The 23,334-nt window shown below is 38.0% G+C and overlaps 1 protein-coding gene across 7 annotated transcripts in view; it reads left to right on the top strand.

Moving 5' to 3' along the window:
- The first annotated feature begins 3,546 nt into the window (after positions 1-3,546).
- Positions 3,547-23,334, top strand: part of MICU3 (mitochondrial calcium uptake family member 3) — a 54,727-nt gene continuing 34,939 nt past the window's right edge. For all 7 annotated transcript variants that reach the window (XM_069013999.1, XM_069014002.1, XM_069014005.1 and 4 more), the window contains exons 1-4: positions 3,547-3,871; positions 16,278-16,431; positions 20,052-20,083; positions 20,873-20,951. In XM_069013999.1, coding sequence (XP_068870100.1) covers positions 3,575-3,871; positions 16,278-16,431; positions 20,052-20,083; positions 20,873-20,951 — 562 coding nt within the window. In that variant the 5' untranslated portion in view covers positions 3,547-3,574. The remainder of the gene's footprint in view (positions 3,872-16,277; positions 16,432-20,051; positions 20,084-20,872; positions 20,952-23,334) is intronic.

The following is a 23,334-nucleotide window of genomic DNA, read 5'->3' as shown; positions in this document are numbered from 1 at the left end:
TGTTAAGTTGCAGGACATGCACCAGGATGGTACAGTTAAATGGAGGAGGTATATTTTTCTAAGCCTAAAGGTGCTCCCATACAGATACTGTTCCTGGGTTCAAGCAGTACCCTCGAGTCCTAGCAATGGTAGAGGGGTCTTCGGTTCAGATAACATCACTGTCTCCTGTGGAGAAGGGTTGGGGTTATTTTGAAGAAAAAAAAATCTTCAGCCATCACACACTGAAAGACCCTTATGGCTAAATCTTTCCTGTTATATACTGGAAACATTTAAAGTAGAGTGGACTATATAACACCGATCTTTTCCGAGTGGAGTCTTTAATGTCTGGGAACTAAACCGGTTATGCTGTTTTATAAAGTACCAGAAAAGAAGCAAAAAGATAAGATTTTTTGTGTATGTTTGCACTAGTCATGTGACAGGAAAAGATAACACTAAAGATTTTTTTGCACCTTCTGAAACTATACCATGGGAAGTTAAATAATTTTGAAGAGTGTTTTTACAAGAGTACATAATTCAACTTAAAGCATACAGTACAATCTAATCAATTCTACATATACTTCCTAGAGACAGCACTTTCAGTGTCATTGAACAAATATATATGTGGTCAAGTTTTTATTTCCATAGCAAGTAGTTAGGACTTCTGTACACAATATAATTACTGTATATTTCCTAAGAATAGCATGTTGTCATAAGCAAAACATAGTGGCTACCAAGGGAGTAGAGAATGTAATGGACCGCAATCTTTCATAAGTAGTCTGTATATATATGGAGAGACAGATCATTCTATATATCTATAAAACTCCTGTTAGCTATAAAACTTTAGGCCCTGCAATTTATTGCACCTTTGTTAACTTTAGAACTCCCTTACAACAGTTCTGTGCCAGCCATAAAATTTTAATTATATAATAAAATATTGGGAAGGATGGTTCATGAATACATGAGAAAGCAAACATTTAGTGGAACAAAAACCACTGACTAGCACCTGAAGGGTTATGTCCACCTGGAGATACCTGTGTGTCCTGGCCAGTTCCAGATTCTTCCTAGATTTGGACACAAAAATATGGTTTGTTGCTTTTAGGAAGACAAGAGGAACATGCACAAGTTACGAGTGCCTTTTTGAGCGCTGCAAGTCTGAGTGAAAAATGGTGTATTCTTGTGCAGAATTTACTAGAAAGAAAAGTATGTACAAATAGCCATGTACAAATTAGGCTATAATCTGATGATGTAAAGCCTTTACAATGCATTACATGCAGATTTTAAAAACATTGACAGCTTTCCTCTTCTGAACAGATACAGTAGCAGGCATGTATGCATGTATACATGTATACATACATGTATATTTATATTTAACTATTTAAGAATACTCAGATGAGGGAAGAGCAGTGATGAATTTTTTTTCTGTGGGAAGGAGGTTCTACATTTCTTATACCTTCATGCTTTGTTTTATTTCTTTAATTGAAGACAGAAATTCACAGGGCTTTTTAAGATTCATGATTTTATTGTCCATGTTTTTGTGGACACGCATGAATAAACCCCTATATTTGGAGAATGGGACAGAGAAGCTATTGCAGTGAGCACACATTTACATGGCCACATCCAGTGAGAATAGACCATTTCCATATATCAATATTCAAATACATCATTTGGCAGCTTTTTTATCAGTCCTGTAAGTGAATCATTGCATTAAAACAACCTTTATTTATTTAAATTACATGCTTTCTGAATCTGTGCATACAAGATGTTCAGACAGCTAATGGTTTTTGACTTGCTGCACAAATAAATTTTGCTCTTGGTCCTAAGCAAACACCTCACCAGGGGAGTTCTGCCTAAAATTAGCTGGGTGTAAGTAGTTGCAGAGGAGAATTGGATTTTTGAAGTGAAAGAAATTTTAGCCTAAAAGTGTTATTGAAAAGTCAGTAAAACGTGGCTAACTAATTTCAGGAAAACAGTGTGAACAGGGAGATAACTCATGGCTCATGACTACAGTTCAGGTGACTGATGAGCTCTTAACATGTTTATTTTGGGACACCACCCTGACCAAAAGTAGTTTTTCTTCCAGTCAAACCGAAAAGGTAGACTATTTGAAAAAGGTAATTGTATTGGTGAATGATGTCTCCTAATGAAGCAGCTAGAACTGATAAGATCCAAGAGCCACATTCTACAAAATTTTCCAGACTGGATGCTTAGTCATGTACTTGCAAGTACTCGTGTTTCAGTCATGCTAAGCATCAGAAACTATTATTGCCTTGACTCCTAAATACTGGTCTCCATATTGGCCTTTAGTCACTCAGTACAGAGATGTAACTCAGATTTGCAGACAAGGATTTTGCCTGGGAGTCATACATGTAATGTATTTATAAAATAAAGCAGTAGATATAAAAAAATAACAAAAATAGTTTTTGACAGATGGGAGTAATGAAGTCAAGGGGATTACCTGAGAAATGAATTGGCTTACAGTATTCTAAAATATTGAAAGAAATGCAGGAAATCTATCATTCAGCCCAGATACCTGCCTTTCCGCAATAGCTCTGAGGCAGCTCAACCTTGGCCACGTTTGCAGTTGCATGATCTGACAGACTGTCAATTGACAAACATAGCCACACTTCTTTCTTGACACATATCATAACCACTGAAATGTTTCTTAGGAACTGAAAATGCATGAGAATGTCTTAAAAGGCATTAAAACAAGTTATCATTTGTGTATTTTCTGAAATCTTGTTCATTGTAATATAAAAAGTCATTAGAGATTTGGGGGGGTGTGGGGACGGCAGTGATAACTGGCTGAAACTTAGGGAAAATGTATTCATGTAAAGAAGACTGAGACTGTACCACTGCACAAAATGCCCTAAGGTGTGCTGTGTCCGGAAATGTTTATATGCAGTTTATGTAAAGTTTCAAGGTAATGTAGATGGTGATTCAGGTTATACCATGCAAGAATGCCCTAACATGAAATGCCTGACACGATGTATTGCCCATCAGCACCAAGCAGGGACAAAAGACCATGCTCATCTTTCACAACTGGTCTTTTAACTAGTTCTTGGCTATGCTAAGGAGGCTACCTGTCGCCAAGAATATTTATCAGAGGAGAGGCTGCTGACACGGCAAGGACATCACAGCATCGTGCGGCACACACCCCCGGGAGCAAGGTCCTGGACTGACAGGGTGAGGCTCTGGAGCACGATGCTGAACACACGCGGCACCCTCCGTGCGCGCAGAACTGCAGCGAGGCCCACGCACAGCTCTGCTCCGCTCACGGCAGTTCTCACGCATCACCCTGCCAGGCACTTTGGCTTAAACTGCGCGGACCCAGGTCCGTGCCGGTTCCTCGTGTTTGGTCTGGCCACCTCGTATCTCCGCTACGTTGGCCGCGCCCCGCCGCTGGCACAGCACGGCCCGCTGCCTGCCGCTGCCTGTCCCGAGAGCCGGGAGCGGTGCCCGCGGGCGGGCCGGCGGCGGCGCGGGGCGGGGCGGCGACTGCAGGGCCCGCTCGGTTCCCCACCCCTTCCCCGCTTCTCGCGAGGCTTCTGCCGGCACCGGGGGCTCGGTGCGCCGGGCGCTGGGGCGGAGCGGGGCCATGGCCGCCCTGCGCTCCCTCCTGCGGTGGCGCCGCCGCCTGGGGCCCGCGCCCGGCGCTCCGCCGGCCCGGCGGCTGTGGGGCGGCGGCGGCGGCGGGGCCGGGGCGGCGGGGCCGCGGCGGTGGCGGCGGGAGCTGGGCTGGGCGGCGGCGGGGGCGGCTCTCGCCGGGTTCGCGGGGTACCGGCTGTCCGAGCGGCGGCGGGAGCCCTCCCGGGAGCCGGCAGCCGCCGAGCCGGGCGGGGCCAGGGCGCTGCTCCCCATCCCCGTGGCGGCCGCTGCCAAGGAGACGGTGACGGTAGGTGTGTGCGCGCCCCTTCGCAGGGAACCGGCTCTGCCAGGGGCGGCTCTCCGGGAGGGCGCAGAGGTGACCCTGCGTGGAGCCAGCTCCGGGCCGGGAGGCGAGGCAGGGCCGCAGCGGGAGCTGTCACCCGTCGGGAGAGACGGGCTGTCCCCGGAGCGCGGCCGCGGGCACGGGCGCGCCTTGGCTGCGCCTCGCAGTGTGAACTCTGCGTTTCGCCTGTGGTGCTGTCCTAGTCGAATCTTTCTTTAATAGAAGACGGTGGTTTGCAAATGGAACAGCTCCGGGCAGCGCAAACCCTGAGTTTCGGTTTATACTCAGGACAGTTATCTTTCTTATATGAAATTTCATGTAGAGTGAAAGGTTTACACTGAACTTCGTAAGAAGTGACAGTATTGAGACAAATAACGGTTCAGTTGGACTAATTCAGCGAAAACACCGGTTGAGCAACCAGGGGTAGCAAGAAACAGTTGACGTTAACCTGGAAAATGAAGTTTGCTGTGATAGGGATGAACTCCTGCACCACAGCATATGTAACATATGGTAATGATAGCACTGGGGTTTTTTTCATTTAAAAATGTCGAGAGCTGTGATTAGGCAGTTTGTCAGAGTGGCATCTGCTAAGACTGGAAATCAGTGGTGCAAATGGCCTGCTTTGTCTATACCGAGTTTATTTTATACTGTCTTTGAGAACAGGGTCAACATTTTTGTAGTGGAGGCCTAGTGCTTAAGTATGAATGTTGTTAGCCCTTTTGCCCTGCATCATTAGCTGAAGGGCAGATTCTGTTGGCAGCATCCTTTGTGAAGGCAAATTGAATCTAGTATTTTTGATTATTCATGGTCTTGTGTCTGGAATGTGTTACTGTGGCACAGAGGACTGAAGACAAACTATTTCAGTTTTTCAGTGTTTTGATTTGACAAAAATTTACACTGTTTTACTTATCCAGTCTTAATTGTCAGTTTTCTTGAAAGGGAAGTATTGCTGCTGCACCTTTGAAAAGTCAATGAATTTACTTGGATGTACGATTATGAATTTTCACACGCATCACTATAAAAGCATTGAGGTTGAAAATTAAGGCCTAAGTTTAAATTAATGTAAAACTAAAAACAATTATAAAATGTAATACCTGTCTATAACTATTTTTTGAAGACAAACACTGTCTTGAAGCCAAACAACTTTCTTCTGTGTGGAAAAGGGCTCTAATTTGGTTTTCTATTTGCATAGCAGAAAATTTGAAAGATTAACTTGAAATAAATATGTCTGTTCAGATTGTGTGGACCAAATCCAGACTGACATCTGAGAATATTAGTTTTATGTTCCAGGTTTTTATTTTTGAATGATTGATGTAACTGATTTGAAATTGCATGTGTGTATGCTCAGGATTCCTGAGAAAATATCCTTTCAGTTGAAGCCCCCTAAAAATGAGGATCAAATAGCTGTGGAATTTTTGGTCTGAGGTAGAGGGTTCATGTGCTTTTTCTATTATTGACTCTTGTCCTGCCCAATGGCTTGTGGGGAAAGATCGTAGTTCGAAACCAGAGCTAGATGGGGAACCAGCAAGAATAGTTTGACCATGAGCTCTATCTGTGATCCATTTGTAATTGCTCTCTAGACCTGTGATGAGCACCAACTCTTTCACTACAGATTTCTAAAACATTTCCAGAGATGGAAAAAAAGGTGCAAATATTATGTTCAAATTGCATTGAATGGTATTCATGGTATTCTGCAATGGTATTGTATTGTAACATCCTTTGTTAGAAGGCTGAATTAGTGTTGCCTGAGTGGCAGTAACTTTTTTAATTCCTAATTTTGAGTGCTGAGTTTTCAACTCTAATAGATTTTAACAGTTTAAAATGTCTGATTACTTTGAAAGTAGAAAATTCTGTCACGAAAAGTCATAAAGATGCCAGTCTTACTAGGATCAAGGTTGGAGCTCTTGGATCTACTGCAGAGTGTGTTTAGAGTAATCATTGGAGAATCATAACCTGCAGCTTCTGTATAGATGAGTTTGATGGAACTGTGATGCATGTTTTTCTAGGATATTTTTACAGTTTTATCAGGTACTGACCAGCAAAGAATGATGAGGCTCAAGTATCTTGGGATCCTCTCCAGCTACTTTTGGTTGTTTCTTTATTCCTGATGCACAAAGTCTGGCACTGTTTTCTGGGGTTTTCTAGGTTTACCCTTACCCCACTTTCCTATTTCCCTAATTCCTCATTTCATTTCCAGTGACAGGCTGCTTTTCATTCCACCAAAGCAAATAATGCATTTTCTTTTTCCTCCCTCCATCCAAGCCACAGTCTTTTACTTCATCTGAATATTTTAATTTGTGTGCTTCTTCCTTAGCCTTTCCTCCAGCAGCATGTTTTCCCAAATGCTATTTACTGAGATCATTGGAAGCAGGAAATGGTGTCTCTGCTGTCAGTATCTTGGTAAAGAGATCTACAGCAGCTGGTAGGAGCAATTACACTGAATGTTTCTTGCATCATCCCTGGGGGACAGAATAACCACTAAAAAAGACCCCAGTACTGACAGTAAAGGCACCAGCCCTTGCAAAACCTGAAATCCTTTCCTTTAAAATGTAGACAGCTGTAATGTATGGACTTGTATAAACATAGACTTGACAGAGAGTCTTAAATTTTTTGTAGATGTTGTGGGGGGGAAATCTATTTCCTCCCATAGTTTTTGTGTTAATTAAAAAAAAAAATCCATTCTGAAACATTGATGATGGATAATTTCATTTTTAAAGGTTAAGACATAGTGTGTTTATAACTGAAAACAGTATCAGAGTGTAAAGTATTCAGATATTCAGAGATTTCAGGAGTATTCAGGGTAGTTATGGCTGTCTCACCTGTAGCATTGTGGTTAACCTTGGCCAGCAGGCACCACACTTGTACCATACAGCCACTCCCTCATCTTCCGGCAGTGGGATGGCAAAGAGACTTGGAAGTGCAAAAAAACTTGTGGGTTGAAATAGAGACAGTTTAACAAGCAGAGCAAACGCCACACAAGCAAAGGAAAATAAGTCATGCAAATAAAGCAAAACAAGGAATTGATTAACTGCTTCCTGTGGGCAGGCAGGTGTTCAGCCATTCCCAAAGCTCCATTACATGTAACGGTGACTTGGGAAGGCAAGTACACTGAATGTGTGTGTCCATTTCCTCTTTCTTCCCCAAAGCTTTTATTACCAAGCACAATTATTGTGTGGTATGGAATCTTCCTTTGGTAAGTTGGGGTCAGCTGTCCCAGCTGCGTTCCCTCCCAGCTTCTTGTGCACCTCCAGATGACTCACTGATGGGACAATGTGAGAAGCAGGATGAGCCATGACGCTGTGCCAGCACTGCTCAGCAATAGCTGAAACATCTCTGTGTTATCAACACTTTTGGTCACAAATCCAAAGCATAGCACCATACCAGCTGCTGTGAAGAAAGTTAACTATGCTAGCCAAAATCAGTACAATACCTAGTACTAGCCATACGTCCTTCTTACTTCTTTAGAGGAATTTTTGTAAATGTGTAATAAGTGAAGTGGCCTTGTTTCATCCAGGCAGCTCCAGTGGACCGTAGAAGAGTTTTCTGATACCCCCAAGCACTGAAAAAGAGGGGTTAACCTAGTTTACCTTTTGACTATCAAAGAACAGGGTTTTTTTCTGGCAGGTCACCTGCTTCCAGATAATGTTCATATGGCCTATGAGAGTATTTTGAGGATTGTGCTAGTCCCAGTTAATATCCCTACAGCTGATTTCAGATTCTGTCACTGAGTTGAAATAATGCTTGGCAGTAGTGAGAGTATATTTAAGTATATAAAGTTCTCATATATATCTTGATAGTTGGTTGCTTTGTCCTGATTTGTCCTACTACTTTGTCTTCTAGGTTTTATGAGCCAAGAAATTTTAAGTGGGCTTTTAGATTCCAGGACTAATAGTGATGATGACACAGGTGTTGATGGGACACCTTTTTGACCGGTTCAGAAATGAGGCACATCATTTGAGAGTAACTGGGAAAAAAAAGTATTTGAGACTTGTAGAGAAACAGTGTGTCAAAATGGTCTGCCTGTCTGTCTCCATGTTCTATGAAATCGTTACAGTATGAAACCTGATGAGGAACAGATTTGTGAGTTTATGTACAGATGAGTAAGAAAATGCTCTTTGGTAAAAGTCAAGTAAGCTCTGAAATGTGTCACCAGCATGGGGTGTGTGGTGTGGCAGACTATCTGATCAAAGATCATGTGATCAGTGCAAAAGTACACTTGCTTAACCAAGCATAACATTTGAGGTGTTCTGATGGAGAGTAAGATTTTTTGCAGAAGCAGCATGAAGATAAGCTCCTTACAGGATTACCTTTTCCCAGATGCTTTCTGAGAATAGCTCTAGACCCGAGGGCTTTATAATGATTACTTGGAGTGAAATCTTGGACACTATAATAAACCAGCAGTTTTAATTCCAGGGGTGCTGCCACAGAACATATCAGAACCAAAGTAAAATTCTGCACTCAGAGCTTCTAGTTTTGTGTCTGAAGATTTTGGTGAAGACTGGGGCAGCTCCACTAGCAGACAGCTCCTTTAAACTCTAGGAGATGGTTGTGCAGAGAAGGAATCTCTTTGAAAGAACTGTTATTTTGACAGAGTGACAGAGTTCCTCAGAGGAGATAATACTTGTCTTCGAGTTCCTTACTTCCAGAAGTTCAGTGTCATTAGTAAAACTTACTAAAATGGTCTTGGAAATACCAATGATGCCTCTTTGTACTCCTAAGAGATCTTTTATGTAATGATGTTGTCATTATGTAAAGGTAGTGAACTCCAGACCACTATTTAATTTTTTGGGATAGTCTCTGAGAATCACTTCCTTCAGAGATGATTTAGGAATTTAAAGAGGGGCAGGGAGAGACAGACACAGAATGTGTACTTTATCACATTTCTTGAAGGCACATTTCATTTCCAGGAGGAGGAAGCTACATACCTCAGATGTTTCCAAAGGGTCTTTTCCTAGTACCTCAGCAGTACTGTCAAACTCCCACTTTGTGAAAATACTCAATGGTTCAAGTGTTTTTGTTGCAGCACATTTCTAAGTGCATTATGTCATGTATTTCCATCTCTGTGAAATGAAGAACATGACTTTACCTCCAAAAAGTAAGGGAAGCTCCCCTCGGGAGGAGACTCTCCTGCCTGCTCAAAGAGGATGCTGCTCCAAAAGATGCATAAGCATCACTTTTCCAAAAGCCACTTGCAGCAAATGCTATTTCATAAGTATTGTGCATTTCATGTCGTAGGTCAGTTGCCAAATGTAGGAAGATGGTTTGCTCTTTGGCTGGTCATATGTGAAGTTCCTTACCAGTGTAATCCTGGGAAGGATACTGCTTGCCAGCCAGGTGTAGTGAGAGCCATGCTGAAGGAAAAGGAAGGTTTATCTTTCGTCATTAATTCTGTGTTCTTCATAATGTTAAAAAAGGATGGCACATGTTTGGGACGGACAGATCAGCTACTAGTGTGTTTTAGGGTTGCATGCAGTGAAGCATATGAACATCTGGAGCTGGATATACATCCTGACTAAAGCTTCTTGAAGAACTGCTATAGGCGAAGTGGCTCTTGTGTGAAACTAATGCAAGGACTGATACATTAGTTACCCCAAGGATTTCCTGTAACAGAGTTATACCTGAATGTGGCCCTCTTTACAGCATTTTAAACACATTCCAGCTTCCTATGCTTGTAAATACTTTAATATAATAATGTCCTTATCTCAGTGAAGTGGGATCAACTAACAGAATTGTTAGCTGTGCTACATCTAAGTAGTCTGCTAGAAATATAACTTCAGTAAGCATCAAAACAATTTTGTCTACTTTGGGATTTTCCCACACTGGGAACCTGACGGTTAACCTTTTGGCCACCCAGCATGAAAATAGAATTGTGCTACTTTTATCTACATGGGAGCGTATTAAATAAGCCTGAAGTCAAATATAAACGAAGGAAGTTAGGAACAGCATTGCTTTGAAAACCTTTGTATTTTAATAATTTGCACAGATTCTCATTGATGGAAGACAGATTACTTTGCAAGCAAAAATTCAAAGAAAGTTACTCACTTGAAATAAATTAAAGATTAAACTACTGTAGCAAACATATTTTTGACTGCAAGCAAAATGTACCTTTAGTAGTAAACGTTGGCTTCTTTAACTAAAATAGACTCCTTTATCTCAGTTGGGAAAAGCAAGAGCACACTGATTTGACTTGGAACACAGCAAAGCTGTGAGATTTTATGTGATAGTGCTGGAGCTTTTTGCCTCACATGGACACACAGAATGTATATTTTAAACTATTTGTTCTGTAAAACATTTTCCATTTTTTGTGGATATTCTCAGAATCTGGGAGTTGGAGTATTATTCTGGGTTTTGATAATGGATTCTTCTAGATTACTTCTGCAGAGCTTTATGAGCTTGTAGGCATCACATTTTTAATTTCCAAAAATCCTGTATCTGGCATTTAAGCTTATCTCTGTGGGAAAACTAGATATTTTGTCACAGAATAAAACTTACTAATTACTGACCTAATGTTACACAAGACTCACACTTGACAAAGAACATTTCTTTTGTGTTTTTTAATAAAAAGGCTTGACAAAGAACATTTCTTTTGTGTTTTTTAATAAAAAGAGTAATGAGGTACTGTTTTATCTTCTGCACTTTACTCCCAGTGAATTTGAGCCATATCTTTGCCATTTTTTGATATTTGCAGATAGTTCAGGGTCATAACTACGGCAAAATTTTAGCTATTTTGATGTCACTGTGAGCTTGTGCCCTGTGTTAGGCTGTGCATTGTGTTATGACAATGTAAAGTTATTGCATTGGTTTCACTGGAAGGACATACAGGTTAATTTATGTTATACCAAATTTTGAAAGGAAATATTTCTGAGGTAAGACAGCCAGTAAGATGAACATGGAACATGAGACCAGAAATGGAGATTAGCCTGTACTTCAAGGAACTTCAAGGAGTACATGGAGACCTTTGATGAGAATGATACCTAGGAAATCCTAAGGCATCCAGAAAAACAGATTTTCAGGACATTTTGACTTCTCTCTATTGATAGACACGGTACATGAAAGATGAACCCAAAATGGGAATGGGTTTTTAACTCTGAATTTGCTTGATAAAAAGCCTAGATTTTCTTCACTCAAGTTTTTGCTGTGAATAGAGAGAGAAAATACTGAGCGGTGTCACTCTGAAGAGGTTCTGCAAGGAATGCTTTCAAAGTTGATTGACTTAAAAATGTCGATTGTCTGTAACAAAAACCTTCATCTGAAGGAGTACTGTTTTGTGGCACATGTGGTGGTATTATTACAAGTAGGGCTTTAGGTGGCCCTCTTTAAATACAATACTTGCAGAAAAGAGTTTTTAGTAATTATATTAAGTCATTGAAACATGTTAGTGAGAAAGCGTTATCATCATATTTTCATTTGGGTAATAAATTCGAAGCTTCTGAGGCCTTTCCCAGATATTTTAGGCTATTGTAATGTGTTTGTAGCATAGATTGACAACGACAGCACAGATGATTGAAGAATGGTACTCTCCCTTCAGTGAAGTACCCTGCCAAATTACTATTTGGTCTTCAATTTAATTTTTACTTACCTTGTTTCAATAAAAAATGTTTCCATCTGTTTCCTTTGCCTGATTGTGGTATGTGTATAAGTGTTTAATCTATTTAATCCATTTTAGAAAGAGCTTTGAAATGTCCTCCATGGGAGAATTAGGTATGTGTGTATGCAGTTCTGCGTTAGGGAACAGCAGGAAAATAGGCCAAGATAATTTTTTCTCTTCAGCTGATTTAAACACCTGGAAAAGGTGCTGTGTGCTCTCTGCAGTCCTTCTGCAAGAGTATGGTGCAGGAGGATGTGGTGAAATATGGAGCAATAAGGTACCTACCAGAGTTTGAGGGAGGAAGGGCAGAAGCATGATAACCATAAGTTGTTTGATTATAACTGTTAACACTTAAAATTTTTTGAGAATAGGGAAAAGATAATACATTGTTTGTGAATTCTTGCAAGCTTCAGTCTTGCATCTTTTTATTTACTTCTTGAGTTGTGAAGTTGGAAGGATGGAAAGTTTATCTACCAGCTAGATTCTTGGTTTCAGCTTTGGACTTTTTTCCCCTGTATTTCTACTAATAAAGCAGGTCAGTGTGTGTGTGCAGGTAAACCAGAGATAAGCAGCTATGCCTAAAATTAAGGTATTACTGTTCTTGGGAGATTTTTGACTTTCTGTGTGAAGGAAATGGCCGTGTCTGTTTTTTAAAAGACAGAGAATTCTAATGTGATGCAAGATCACACTAATTAGTAGGCATGATTGCTAAGAGGATTAGTAAACATGTAGCATAAAAAAATCTACCTTCATTTGTTTGTCAGAAAGATGTACTTTCATGAAAGTTTTTGAAAATTGTCAGTAATCACAGAGAGATTTAGTCTGGATAAGCTCTTGAAACTTCAAATTGAAATTGGAAACCTAGTGAATCCTGTTCACTTCTTCACCAACAGTACCTTCCCTGAGGTACTAAACATCTATTTTCTGTCTCTTGTTCAAAGAATCATAGAATGGTTTGGTTTGGAAGGGACCTTGAAGATCATCTAGTTCCCAACCCCCCTGCCATGAACAGGGACACCTTCCACTAGACCAGGTTGCTCAAAGCCCCATCCAACCTGGCCTGGAACACTTCCAGGGCATCCACAGCTTCTCTGGGAAACGTGTGCCAGGGTCTGACCACCATTCTTTTCTTTATAGTAAAGAATTTCTTCCTAGCATCTAGTCTTACTCTACCCTCTTTCAGTTTAAAGCCATTCCCCTTGTCCCATCTCTACATGCCCATGTAAAAAGTTCCTCTCCAGCTCTCTTGAAGGCCCCTTGTAGGTCCTGGAAGGATGCTCTAAGGTCTCCCTGGAGTCTTCTCCAGGCTGAACAATTCCAACTCTCTCAGCCTTTTGTCACTGGAGATGTGCCCATTGATACAGTAAGATTGCCCAAGATGGGCATAAATATGAAATAATCAAGAGCAATTGGTGTTATCTCTTAAGATTTTCACACCTGCCTCACTGCATTATCATTTGCAAATGTTGGGGAAAACAGAAGGTGTTTCATTGTTATGTGTTGAGGTGAATTTCTTAAATGAATGCCTGAGGTGCAAATGGAGGTAATATTTTAGAATGTCCTGGTTTTAGATTAGAATATTTGTTAGTTCCCAGTAATTGCAGTTTTTATACAAGAGAAGATGTCCATATGTTGCATAAATTATTAGGCATAATAGAAGCAGTAAAACTCTGACAAGAAATTTGGACAAAAAAATAATGTTATTTCCAAAGATGGTTTTATTTGTCAGTTTGCTGATTGTGTGCCTGGAGTCTTCTGCAGCCAAACTTTGCTTTTACTTGGACGTTTAGTAGTAGTGATCAAATACATGTTAAGCCTTGGTTACATGTATTTAAATTCATATTGGATCAATAGCAGAAATAAGTTGTTTTAATCATTTCAGATAAAACCACCAAGTTCAAAACAAAGTGATGTTTTACTCCTTGGAATAAAATTATGCTTAAGCTCACAGTTTTCCCTCACTTGAAGTAGGTGGAGCTTACTGCTGGAGCAGGTGGTATTTTCTTCTCCATAATCTGTAAGTTCCTGTGGCCTAGATTTTGAAACAAATAACTGGTTTTTTTGAGTGTAGATCCAGGCATCTATCTGACTTAAAAATAACCCAACCAAAAGAAAAGTTCTCAGTCAGACTGGTTCCCCTATCCAGTTTGATTCTTGGAAAAGTGAACATAAAGCACCAGAGCAAGGGCATGCAGGTATTGGGCCTTTAGGGAGGTACTCCTCTTTATGGGGGCAGGCTGTGTTCCTGTCAGGTTACAATGATTTTGAGCCACAGCATGAAATACTGACATTGCTATATAGTCAGAGGAAAACTAGATTGAAAAATTAGGCAGAAATTAAGGCTTTGCAGACCTGAGTACTGACATGCATCAATTTTAAGCATGTCTTTAAAATTCCATGTTTGCAGTATGTTATTTTATACTTGTAGTAGCATAGAGTCCTTAAGGTGTTGAAATATGTGTCTGAGAATTTAGCAAATGCTTTTCTGAGTGTCTCAAGCAAAATATTAAGCAGTAGTACCTGAGACAGTGAGAATTCCTTGAGAGAGCAAAGAATCTCAACATGCTCTCTAAATACTGACAGTGATCAAAATTAAAATGATATTTGAGAGATACATTATCTAGAGATTTCCATGATTGTGTATGATTGATTTTGACTGATTACAATTGATTATACATACGGTGTGTGTAATATGGCCTTGAAGCTGTTTCTTTTTTGAAAATTGACTTTGCAGAAATATTGCTTTATTACTTGTGTTTACCACCTGAATGTATTCACGAGCATGTTTGTAGTAGTGATAAAATAACATATGTATCAAAAAAAAGATAGATTATAAAACTTCAAATACAGGGATAATCAGTTGTGTCACTACAAGCTCTGTCAAAACAACTGAGTTGTGTACTTCCCACATGAAGGCATAGCTTGAATGCCACTGGACTGCAGAAGGATCAGTAAGACCAAAATATTCAAACAGTGAGATAGGATGGAAATATTTTGGCTTGCATGTGAGTATGTTAGAAAAGAATTCAGCTTCTGTCATTTTAAGATGACTTTGCAGGTCTGGCTGTTGGACTTTATTTTTTTCTCCCCATATTTAATTTGGTAATCATTTGAAGATTATAAAAAACATGAAGCCATGGTTTAGAGCTGCTTCTCAGGCAGAAGTGCAGAATATTTGTAGAGCAGTCTACTGAAAACTAAATTATTGTATAAGCCTTTCTCTTAATCTTTCTATGAGGTTCATCTGTTGAAACATTTTCACACATATACACATGGAGCAATGATTTTGAAAGTACTAGAGACGGTCCAGAAAGAGAAATACACAGTCAATAGTGTTTTGTCCTTATAGAAGGCTGGCTAAAATGTCCTAGATAAGGTATTAAGTAGTAAGACTCCCCTGTAAAACATCATCATTTTTTTTCCACATAGAAAGTGTTTTACCTCTTCTAGGCACATTCATTTTTGATGTTTCTATAAGACAAATCTAATTTAATCTCCTAGTTACAACTGAGGCCATAAAAATTTTCTTTGCCTGCATCAGTCTCACCAATGTTTTTTTTAAGGATGTTTGAAAAGCTGAAGAAAAGTGAGCCCAGATCTTTGACTGCTCAATATAAATTTGCTTCTAATTGCTGAAATTTGTAATCTATTCTTAGAAGGGTTTTGGAAAACCAGTTTCTGTTTGTATTTAAGGACAGTTGTCTCAGTGGACAGCCACTGCAGACATCTTACAACTTATGTTTGGGTTTAGATGCCTCTGAAAAAGTGCATTTGTCTTGTTTTCTTAGTTATTAAAAGAAAACATAGTATTAGCTGACTTATGTGTTCCTTAGATAGATGAAGAATTTTAGGAATACTGTATGAAATGACAGGAATACTGAGCAAGTTGGGATATTTCATTGATAAGATGCTGCATTCCTATTTTAACGTAATGGGAGAAGTTACCTATATGATTGCTCTTCCTTCTGGGAAACAGTTGGGGTTTGGTTTTTTTGTCTCTGAAAAAATGTTGAAGTTTTCTTCAAGATAATGATTCCACAGAGGAGCTTGCCTCATTATGGGCTAAAAAGAGTTTTCAGATAGCAGTAGCATATTTTCTGTTAAAGGTTTGGCGGTGTAACAGAAAGATGTGAGAATTTAGAACATTTACAGTTTTGTATTACCAAGTTTATGTGTAAATCAGCTGGATGGGAAACATACCAGGAACTCCTGACATAAACTCTCATGGTATGTGAACTTAATGCCATATTATACTTTTGTAACTCTGGGGAATTACAGTTATGCTCTTCTCTTCTTTATTTCCCTCAAATATGGTAGCTTTATACTGGAGTATATTATGAAGGTCTCTTGCCTATTACTATCAACAGCTGCACTCTGTATTAAGAAGCAATATAGAAAAAGTATTACTCTGTTTTCTTCTGGAAATATCAGAACAATGAAATAGTTTTCGCAGAGTTGTTTGAAGTCTGCCTGCTGAAGTTATGAAGACTTCCTTGAGTTAAAGTTGCCCCTTCTATGATTCAGGAGCTGAAGTTCTCTTAATTTTTTTTTTCCTGAGGTTGGGTAGTACTACCAAGTTCAATGCACAAAGATTTGTTGCTAAAGTTGTAGAAGACTGAAAATGGTAGAAGTGAAATCCCAATTGTAGTTTCAGCTCTTACCACACAAAAATATTAGGATGTGTTTGACTTATGAATTAGCACTTTTATAGCTAGTTCCTTTATGGCAATAGTAAATCAGAACCTTTTTCATAGATTAAAACATGTCCTTTTGTCTTTGTAGGTTACAGAAAACAGATCAGACCTTGAAGATTTACACCTTTACGCAACTCCGCGGGAGCAGCGGTTTCGTAGGTTTGCCAGTCTAGAATATGAAGGACAGCTATACATGACTCCGTATGACTTCATTCAGGCTGTTACAAGTGATGAACCCAAACGTAAGCAGGAATTTTATAATGCTAAAACTGCTAGGGAAAACGTCTGTGGTGCATGTTATTTTCCCATTTGCTTTTGATTCCTACTTCTGTTTCTGATTGTAGTAAAAAGCATCTTCCAGAATTTTATTTTAAATTGTGTTCAAATGCATACCATCAGTATCCTGATTGTTCCTAGATGGTAAACATCTGTATGCTAGTTCAACATTCTTGTCTTAAAGATGCAAACAGCTCAACAGTCATGAAAGATGACAAGTTAATTTATGCCATTGCATTGACACAGTTTCTTTCTGAGCAGGCCTGTATTGCTGTAAAACTCTTGCTTCCTCTTCTGTATAGTTTCTCTGTAAGCAGGCAACATATGCATTCTCTAAAAGACTTAAGATAACATATATAACTGTATCATGGCTTTCTAAAAACATGCTTTGAGTAAGAGTTTCAGTCCCCCAAGGGATCAGCTTTCTACACTTAAACATTGCCAGTATTAGTACTATGTGTTAATTAATAAAAAAAAAATAACTATCAACTTTTATTAGGTCATTTATTGTAAAATCTTTGCTTTAAGCGTCAAAGAGTGACTAAACAGCAAGGTGATCCCTTTCTGCTCTAGTTTGATTTCCTGGCCCTCATGTTTGCAGTTCATTGGTACACGACTTCTGGGGAATAGGAGTATCTTTGCTCTGGTGTTACATGTATAATCACTCACCTTAGGTTTTCCTTTCTTAAGTCTACATCACAAAGTTACTATAGAGAGCAGTCAAAAGCAGTGCTAAAGCAGGCAGAAGAAGCTTAAAGTTCAGTGCAGATGTTGGATTTTTTCCCCTTTGTTCTCGTAACAGTAATGAAACAAGAGGAAAGAATTCAGCCATGGCACATCAGTGATCAAAACTGTAACATTTGAATAAAGATATAATCTCACTGTAACAGTGAAGATAGAAGATAGAGCTTAGATGGTGAAAACTTGCAAAACTTTCAGAAAGCAAATCTCTTTTTTTTTTTTTTTGCTTTGCAGTTAAAAGAGAGGAAGCAGATTGCTCATCACACAAGTTAATACAAATACATATCAGTGCTTTATATCTGCTCAGACCTTCAATTCTTCCCTTTTTTGTATCTTTGGAGTTGGGTTTCACTGTGTATGGTCGTGAAGCATTTGTGCTATATATACTGGACATCATTAAAACATTTTGGTTTAACTCCATTTTATGACAGTTTGATTGGCTAGACCACACTATATGTGTGGTTTGCTGTTAAAATTTTTCCGTGCGAATGAAATTTCTGCTTCCTCCTCTCACAAAGCAAGTATTCAGATTTTAAAAACAAGCTCATAAGTACATTTTGTTTATCTCATGGCAAAGGAGATCTGGAGTTGAACAGTCAAGCACCCTTCTGAGTTCAGTGTAGCAAACCTTGTTTCTATCAAAATCTTTTCTGTTCATCCAGTTCGCCTCTGAGACCAAAAGCGAAACTAACCTGGATGTCTTTTAGGTTTTTAGACTGGTATCAGAGATTACATGGGTGACATAATTATTTTAAAGGATTATAATTAAGTGGATGACTTCATTCTAGTGCAGGTCTTACTGACTGGGACATTGGGACAGAAGGCTGATAAATAGGAAGTAATAGCTGAAATAGTAACAGCACAGATTACAACTTCCAGCTTCCCATCTCTGACTATGGTTATTTTAAACTTTGTACTGCATCATTGCAAGTACCGCTTTGTCTCCTTGGGCAAGTCAATTTTCTGTCTTGCTCTGTTGAAGGTAGTATATTTAAGGAAGAAATTTTTCTATTAATACATTTTAAACATTTAATTTTTTATTTTTGAGGTCATTTTATAAATAACTTGCAAGTTGTATATAATCAGGTCCATTCAGGCTGACATATTAGACCACCTATATTTTGCATAATAAAAAAAGAACATATACCTGGGGTTTTTATGAATGAAGACTAGAAAGGTCTTGAGTTTGTCAAAAAGCAAAAATATCTTTTGAAGCATAATAATAGAAGCTCTTTATGTCTGCTTTATAGAAAAGCTAATAATACTAGACCTGAATGAGATTTGTGATGGAATGAATGCGTCTATTGTGATTGATTTACTTTGGAAATCATGTAAACCCTACAAAAGTCAAGAGGGTGTTCACTTCCTTTTTTGATTAAACACTAACTAATATGGTAAGGGTATGTTTTCTTTTATAAAATATAACTTTTTACTCCAGGCAGTTATTACCAAAAAATATAAAATAAATGCTATAATTAACTTGCTTCTGCCTTTATGGTGCAGGCTTTCATTTGAGAACATATATTATTTTTAAGAGTCATTCTTGATACATTTTATAATCTGAGTATGTGTTTATATGTTTAGAAAGCAAAGTAAGAGAAGAGGAAATATGTTTTGTTCCCCTCAGTGCTAACTATAGTTAATTTAGCCTAATACTGAGCTGTAAGAAGTGTATATATATGCGCATCAATCTTCACTGACTTGTCTAGAAAGAAAATACATATATAATATATGAGACTGGGAAATTATCTGATTGGAAAATTAGATATATTTGTTCTCCAAGTTCTTTATGGTAGGCCTAAATATATATCAATTTATGTGGCAAATGAGGTTGTTTTAGAGGACTTTATTTAAAAAATTAAACTGAAAAGCTTATGAAAATCCATTAGCTTATGTTATGACATTGATATAACTCCACCATAATTAGAGTGGGATCTGTCAACTGTCTTGGTGCGAAATTTACCAAGATGTAGAATGAAAATTTCAGTCGTTTTCTAACCATGAATTAATAAAAGACCATAGTGAGTAGCTTCAGTATTGTTTTAATTATTTAAGGGAGCATGGAGTTCATTATGAGAAAAGGATTTCTGATTACACAGTGTGTTTTGCTCTATAAGAAGAAGCCTTTACCCACAAAAAGTTATGGATTTGACCACATAAAATGCTACTGTCTGGACCTTTGTGAATTCTGATATTCACAGTGCCTTATCTTAATATTGAATCTATACAAATATTTGTCTTGAGAGGGTGGTCACAAACCTCAAGTTTTGAATTCTTGAATGATTATGAACTCTTGTTCAGTTATAACTAACAAAGAATTGAGCCTGACAGAGGCTGGAAAAGGAAGCACGAATCTGAGTTAGTAGGAAGGGATGAAGGGTGTCTTAGCACTTGGTGTAGTTTCAAGAGCTTTTTTTCTGTATTTGCTTTAAAAAGTATGAGTAGTCAGTGAAGCAAGGGTCATAATCCAGGTCTCCTTACAATCTCCATTTTAATACTACTGCTACTAAATAATAAATTCAGAATATTGATACCATGGGTTAGCATGAATGCCCTCTATTTCCTGTTAAATGTTCTAAGGATGTATTTTGGAGGTTGAAAGTCTTTTCCTGCATTGAAGCAGAGTTAGATTAAAAACTATACATCTGAATTGGTTCTTTAAAGTTAGGACTTCAGGTATGTATTAAGTTAATTTTTTTTTTAATAATATAAAGACAATTACAATCATGAACTGAGGCAAATAATTCTTTGTCTAGAAAACACAGTATAGCTGCAGTCCAATTTTTATGACACCACATTGGCATAACTAAATTCTGTGCATTCATAACTTCTTCTTTTGTTGCAGATGCTAAAAAGTGGCGATCCCTTTCAAAGCAGGTGGGCGGTAATTCCTGTGTGGTCTTATAACCATACATTTTGTTAATTGATTTCATTTGTGATTCAAATGTAGAGGTGCAGGAGAGTTTAGTTCCTTTATTTTTGTCACTTCAGACTCAGCTGAATCCAGAATCTTAGATACTTTAGCAGCTGTGCCTGTTTTGTTGGATTTACTGACTTTCTCAAGCATCTGTCAGTTTCTCCCTCAGTCCATATCTGACTGCATTTCTTAGTGTCAAGGTGTTTCAAAAACTGCCTGAAGTACTTATGCCACTCTCTCCCTTTTGTGGTGTTTAAGTGCCTCTTACTTTTTTTTTTTTTACATTTGTATAACTGCAAAAGAACTCTGTTTTTTTCCCTGTATTTTAAGTACATTCATATTCATGGATGAAGTTTGCTTTAGTTCAGGTCAAGTGTTTTAAAAGAGCAGTTGCTTGAATTTTGTATGAAAACCTTACTGAAATCCAGGGGGACTGATCCTTGGCTTCAGTCAATATGAGCACCAGTGATTTATTTCAGCCACAAATACATTGCTGTCTCTCTCCAGCTCAGCAACCACTTAGTATTCATTCAGATGAGTAATTCTTGCAATAATCATGTGTGCAAAAATTTATGGAGTGCTCGAGTACTTCCAAAATCATTGTGGTAACTGAAGTTAAATTAACTGGTAGATTTGCATGCGGTTCCTTGTCTTTTATATTGATACCTTAGAATTTAATCATAATCTGTTAACTACTTCATTAAATACTGAAATATATGCTTTTACATTTTTTAAACCTTATTTTTTAGGAACTGAATCAGATCCTTATGGAGACACCACCAGTTTGGAAAGGATCATCCAAACTTTTCCGTAATCTTAATGAGAAAGGTGATTGAGGAGAATTTATTTTCCTGAATCAAATTATCACTCTATTAACATTTTTGTGATGATGTACTTTAATCTGAGTCACATTTTCAAAAATAAAAAAAGGGCTTGCTGTTGCTTTCTGCATTTTACAGCATGGAAAAGTTCCATGTAGTGTCTACAGTGTTTTAATTATGCCATCTTACAACTAGCCTCTGTAAGTGACTGGGGATTCTTGAGTTTGTTAAGCTGATGTTTGAATATTTCAGGTTCAGTTTGTTGCCATGAATGATCTCTGGACTATAAACAGAATATTCCAGTAAAGAAACAATATCTCTTTACTTCTTTCCAATAGGTTTAATAATGTGATTATTTCTAAATACAGTAGTGGTATCTTTGATCACTGAATAAGCATTTTGTACACAACACAAGGAGAGTTTCAGAAATGTTATATATATTCCTTGAAACTCTGCAGATGAGGGCTTTGAAAGCATTTAAAACTCACACTGTTGGTAAGTGGAGAATCACTCCTGGTCTCGTCTGTTGTATTTTTTTCTTTCTTAATAAGCTCTATTGCTTCAAAACAAAAAAATATAGGGAAATAAAACAAGGATGGCTTTACAGACATTTAAAAGCTACTTATAATAAATAATCTGCATATTTTTTTGCTTATATTCAAAATGGCAAAGGTCCGGTGGTGGCACATTTGAAGTATTTTTAAAAGCAGGCACAAGTACTTGTGATAAAAGAAAGATGCTTTATGGATGTTTAAAATAAGCATGCAGGCAACAGAATTCCAATCAAATGTGTGCATGTAATTGATTAATATAATTCAAATGCAGCTCAAATTTTTTAAAGGAGTAAGTAGTATGGACCTACTCTCAAAGGAGGCTCTCTAGTGCATGGAGGCACTCTCTATTTTTTTCCGAGTCTGCAGCCAGAACTCCAGAGAGGCAGAAATTGCCACATCTTTGCATTGTATTTCAATGTACTTATTTTCTCTAGGCTAGTTTCTATATAGGCAGAAGAGTTGACTTTTGAAATATTAACTGCATAAAAATTCAGCTTCAGAATCTGTTAAATCCATACATTATCAGATTAAAAAAATGTATCTAGGTGTTGCTTATTAAGTCTGTAATAAAATGTCTGCAAAATGCGCAGTCTTGATTCAACAGTATCTTACTCCAGTTTTCTGCCAGTGAGTTCTACAGAAGTTGATGGAATTGGTAGGACCTAAACTGTCCTAAAATAAGATGGTAAAATTAGTAATTGACTTTAGCACTTGGATGTCTTTTCAGCATGTTTTATGAAAAAGTGAGTTCTGTTGTCCAGTTTTATAGATAATACAAGTAAATATGATGGGTCTTATGACTGATTACTTAAACTGGTGAAAGAAATGGAAATAGAATTCAGGTCTCCTTAGTTATAATTTAGTCTTTATTTTTTTGTTTCTTACTCATTTTTTTAAAACATGCACATATGAAGCAAGTAGAAAAAGCCTATGTCCATTTATTTTGCCATGGATTTATGTAATTCAGCTGAGGCAGTCAGATTTATCCCGTTGACCTTAAGTTTTTATTATGTTTTACCCTTGAGTGCCCTCCTGCTCTTCTTTCTGATTTTAGTGTAAGTTTTTCTTTCCCTTCAATCATCGTTTCAGAGCCTCTCTCCCATAACACTCAGAGCAATCAACCAGAACTATCTGTCTGCAACTACAATATGCCAGTACAAACAAAAGGAGAGCAGGCTTTCAAGGCCGTTTATATTGCGTTCTTCATACCTGTGATGGACTACTTGACAACTGCACTTTCTTCCTGTTTTACAACAAAGAAGGTGCCATCAAGAAACCAAAAATATATATTTACCTTTATTGACTGGCTATTAAAGAATGTTTTCCATCACTGAATGAGAACCTTTGAGGTATCTGATTTCTTGATAGATGCTTGTCCAAACAGATTCAAGCAGGCCTTTGAAAACTTAATTTCTGCAAGCTGCTGTATAAAATCAAGAAGATAAAGCATAGAGCATGTGTTACTTAAATGCCTGTATTTAATCATTGCTAATCTTCAGTAATGTGTAAATTGAGGAAAAGAGTAGGTGGTATTGAAAAATTCTTAGTAACTTTCCTAAGTAGATCTACTAGCAGTAATAAAATCCTGGTTCTGAAGATTTAAATTTGCTCTTGGATCAAAAGATGGGCTATGGAAGTAAAATCCACATGAATGATACAATGTTTTGAGTTTTAATTGTACAGGTTTCTCAGTGCAAAAAAAATCAGATGACTGTTTACATAGTTTGTCACATATTCAGTTAAGTGAGATTTTAAAAGATATTTAAACATCCAAAGATGTGGCTGTTTTTGGAAAAACTTTTGCACCTGACTTGGACTGAAATCAAGGAGACAGCC

Source organism: Aphelocoma coerulescens, chromosome 4 (genome assembly GCF_041296385.1).
Source record: "Aphelocoma coerulescens isolate FSJ_1873_10779 chromosome 4, UR_Acoe_1.0, whole genome shotgun sequence".
Classification (NCBI taxonomy): Eukaryota; Metazoa; Chordata; class Aves; order Passeriformes; family Corvidae; genus Aphelocoma; species Aphelocoma coerulescens.
This window is presented reverse-complemented; position numbering and strand designations above follow the sequence as displayed.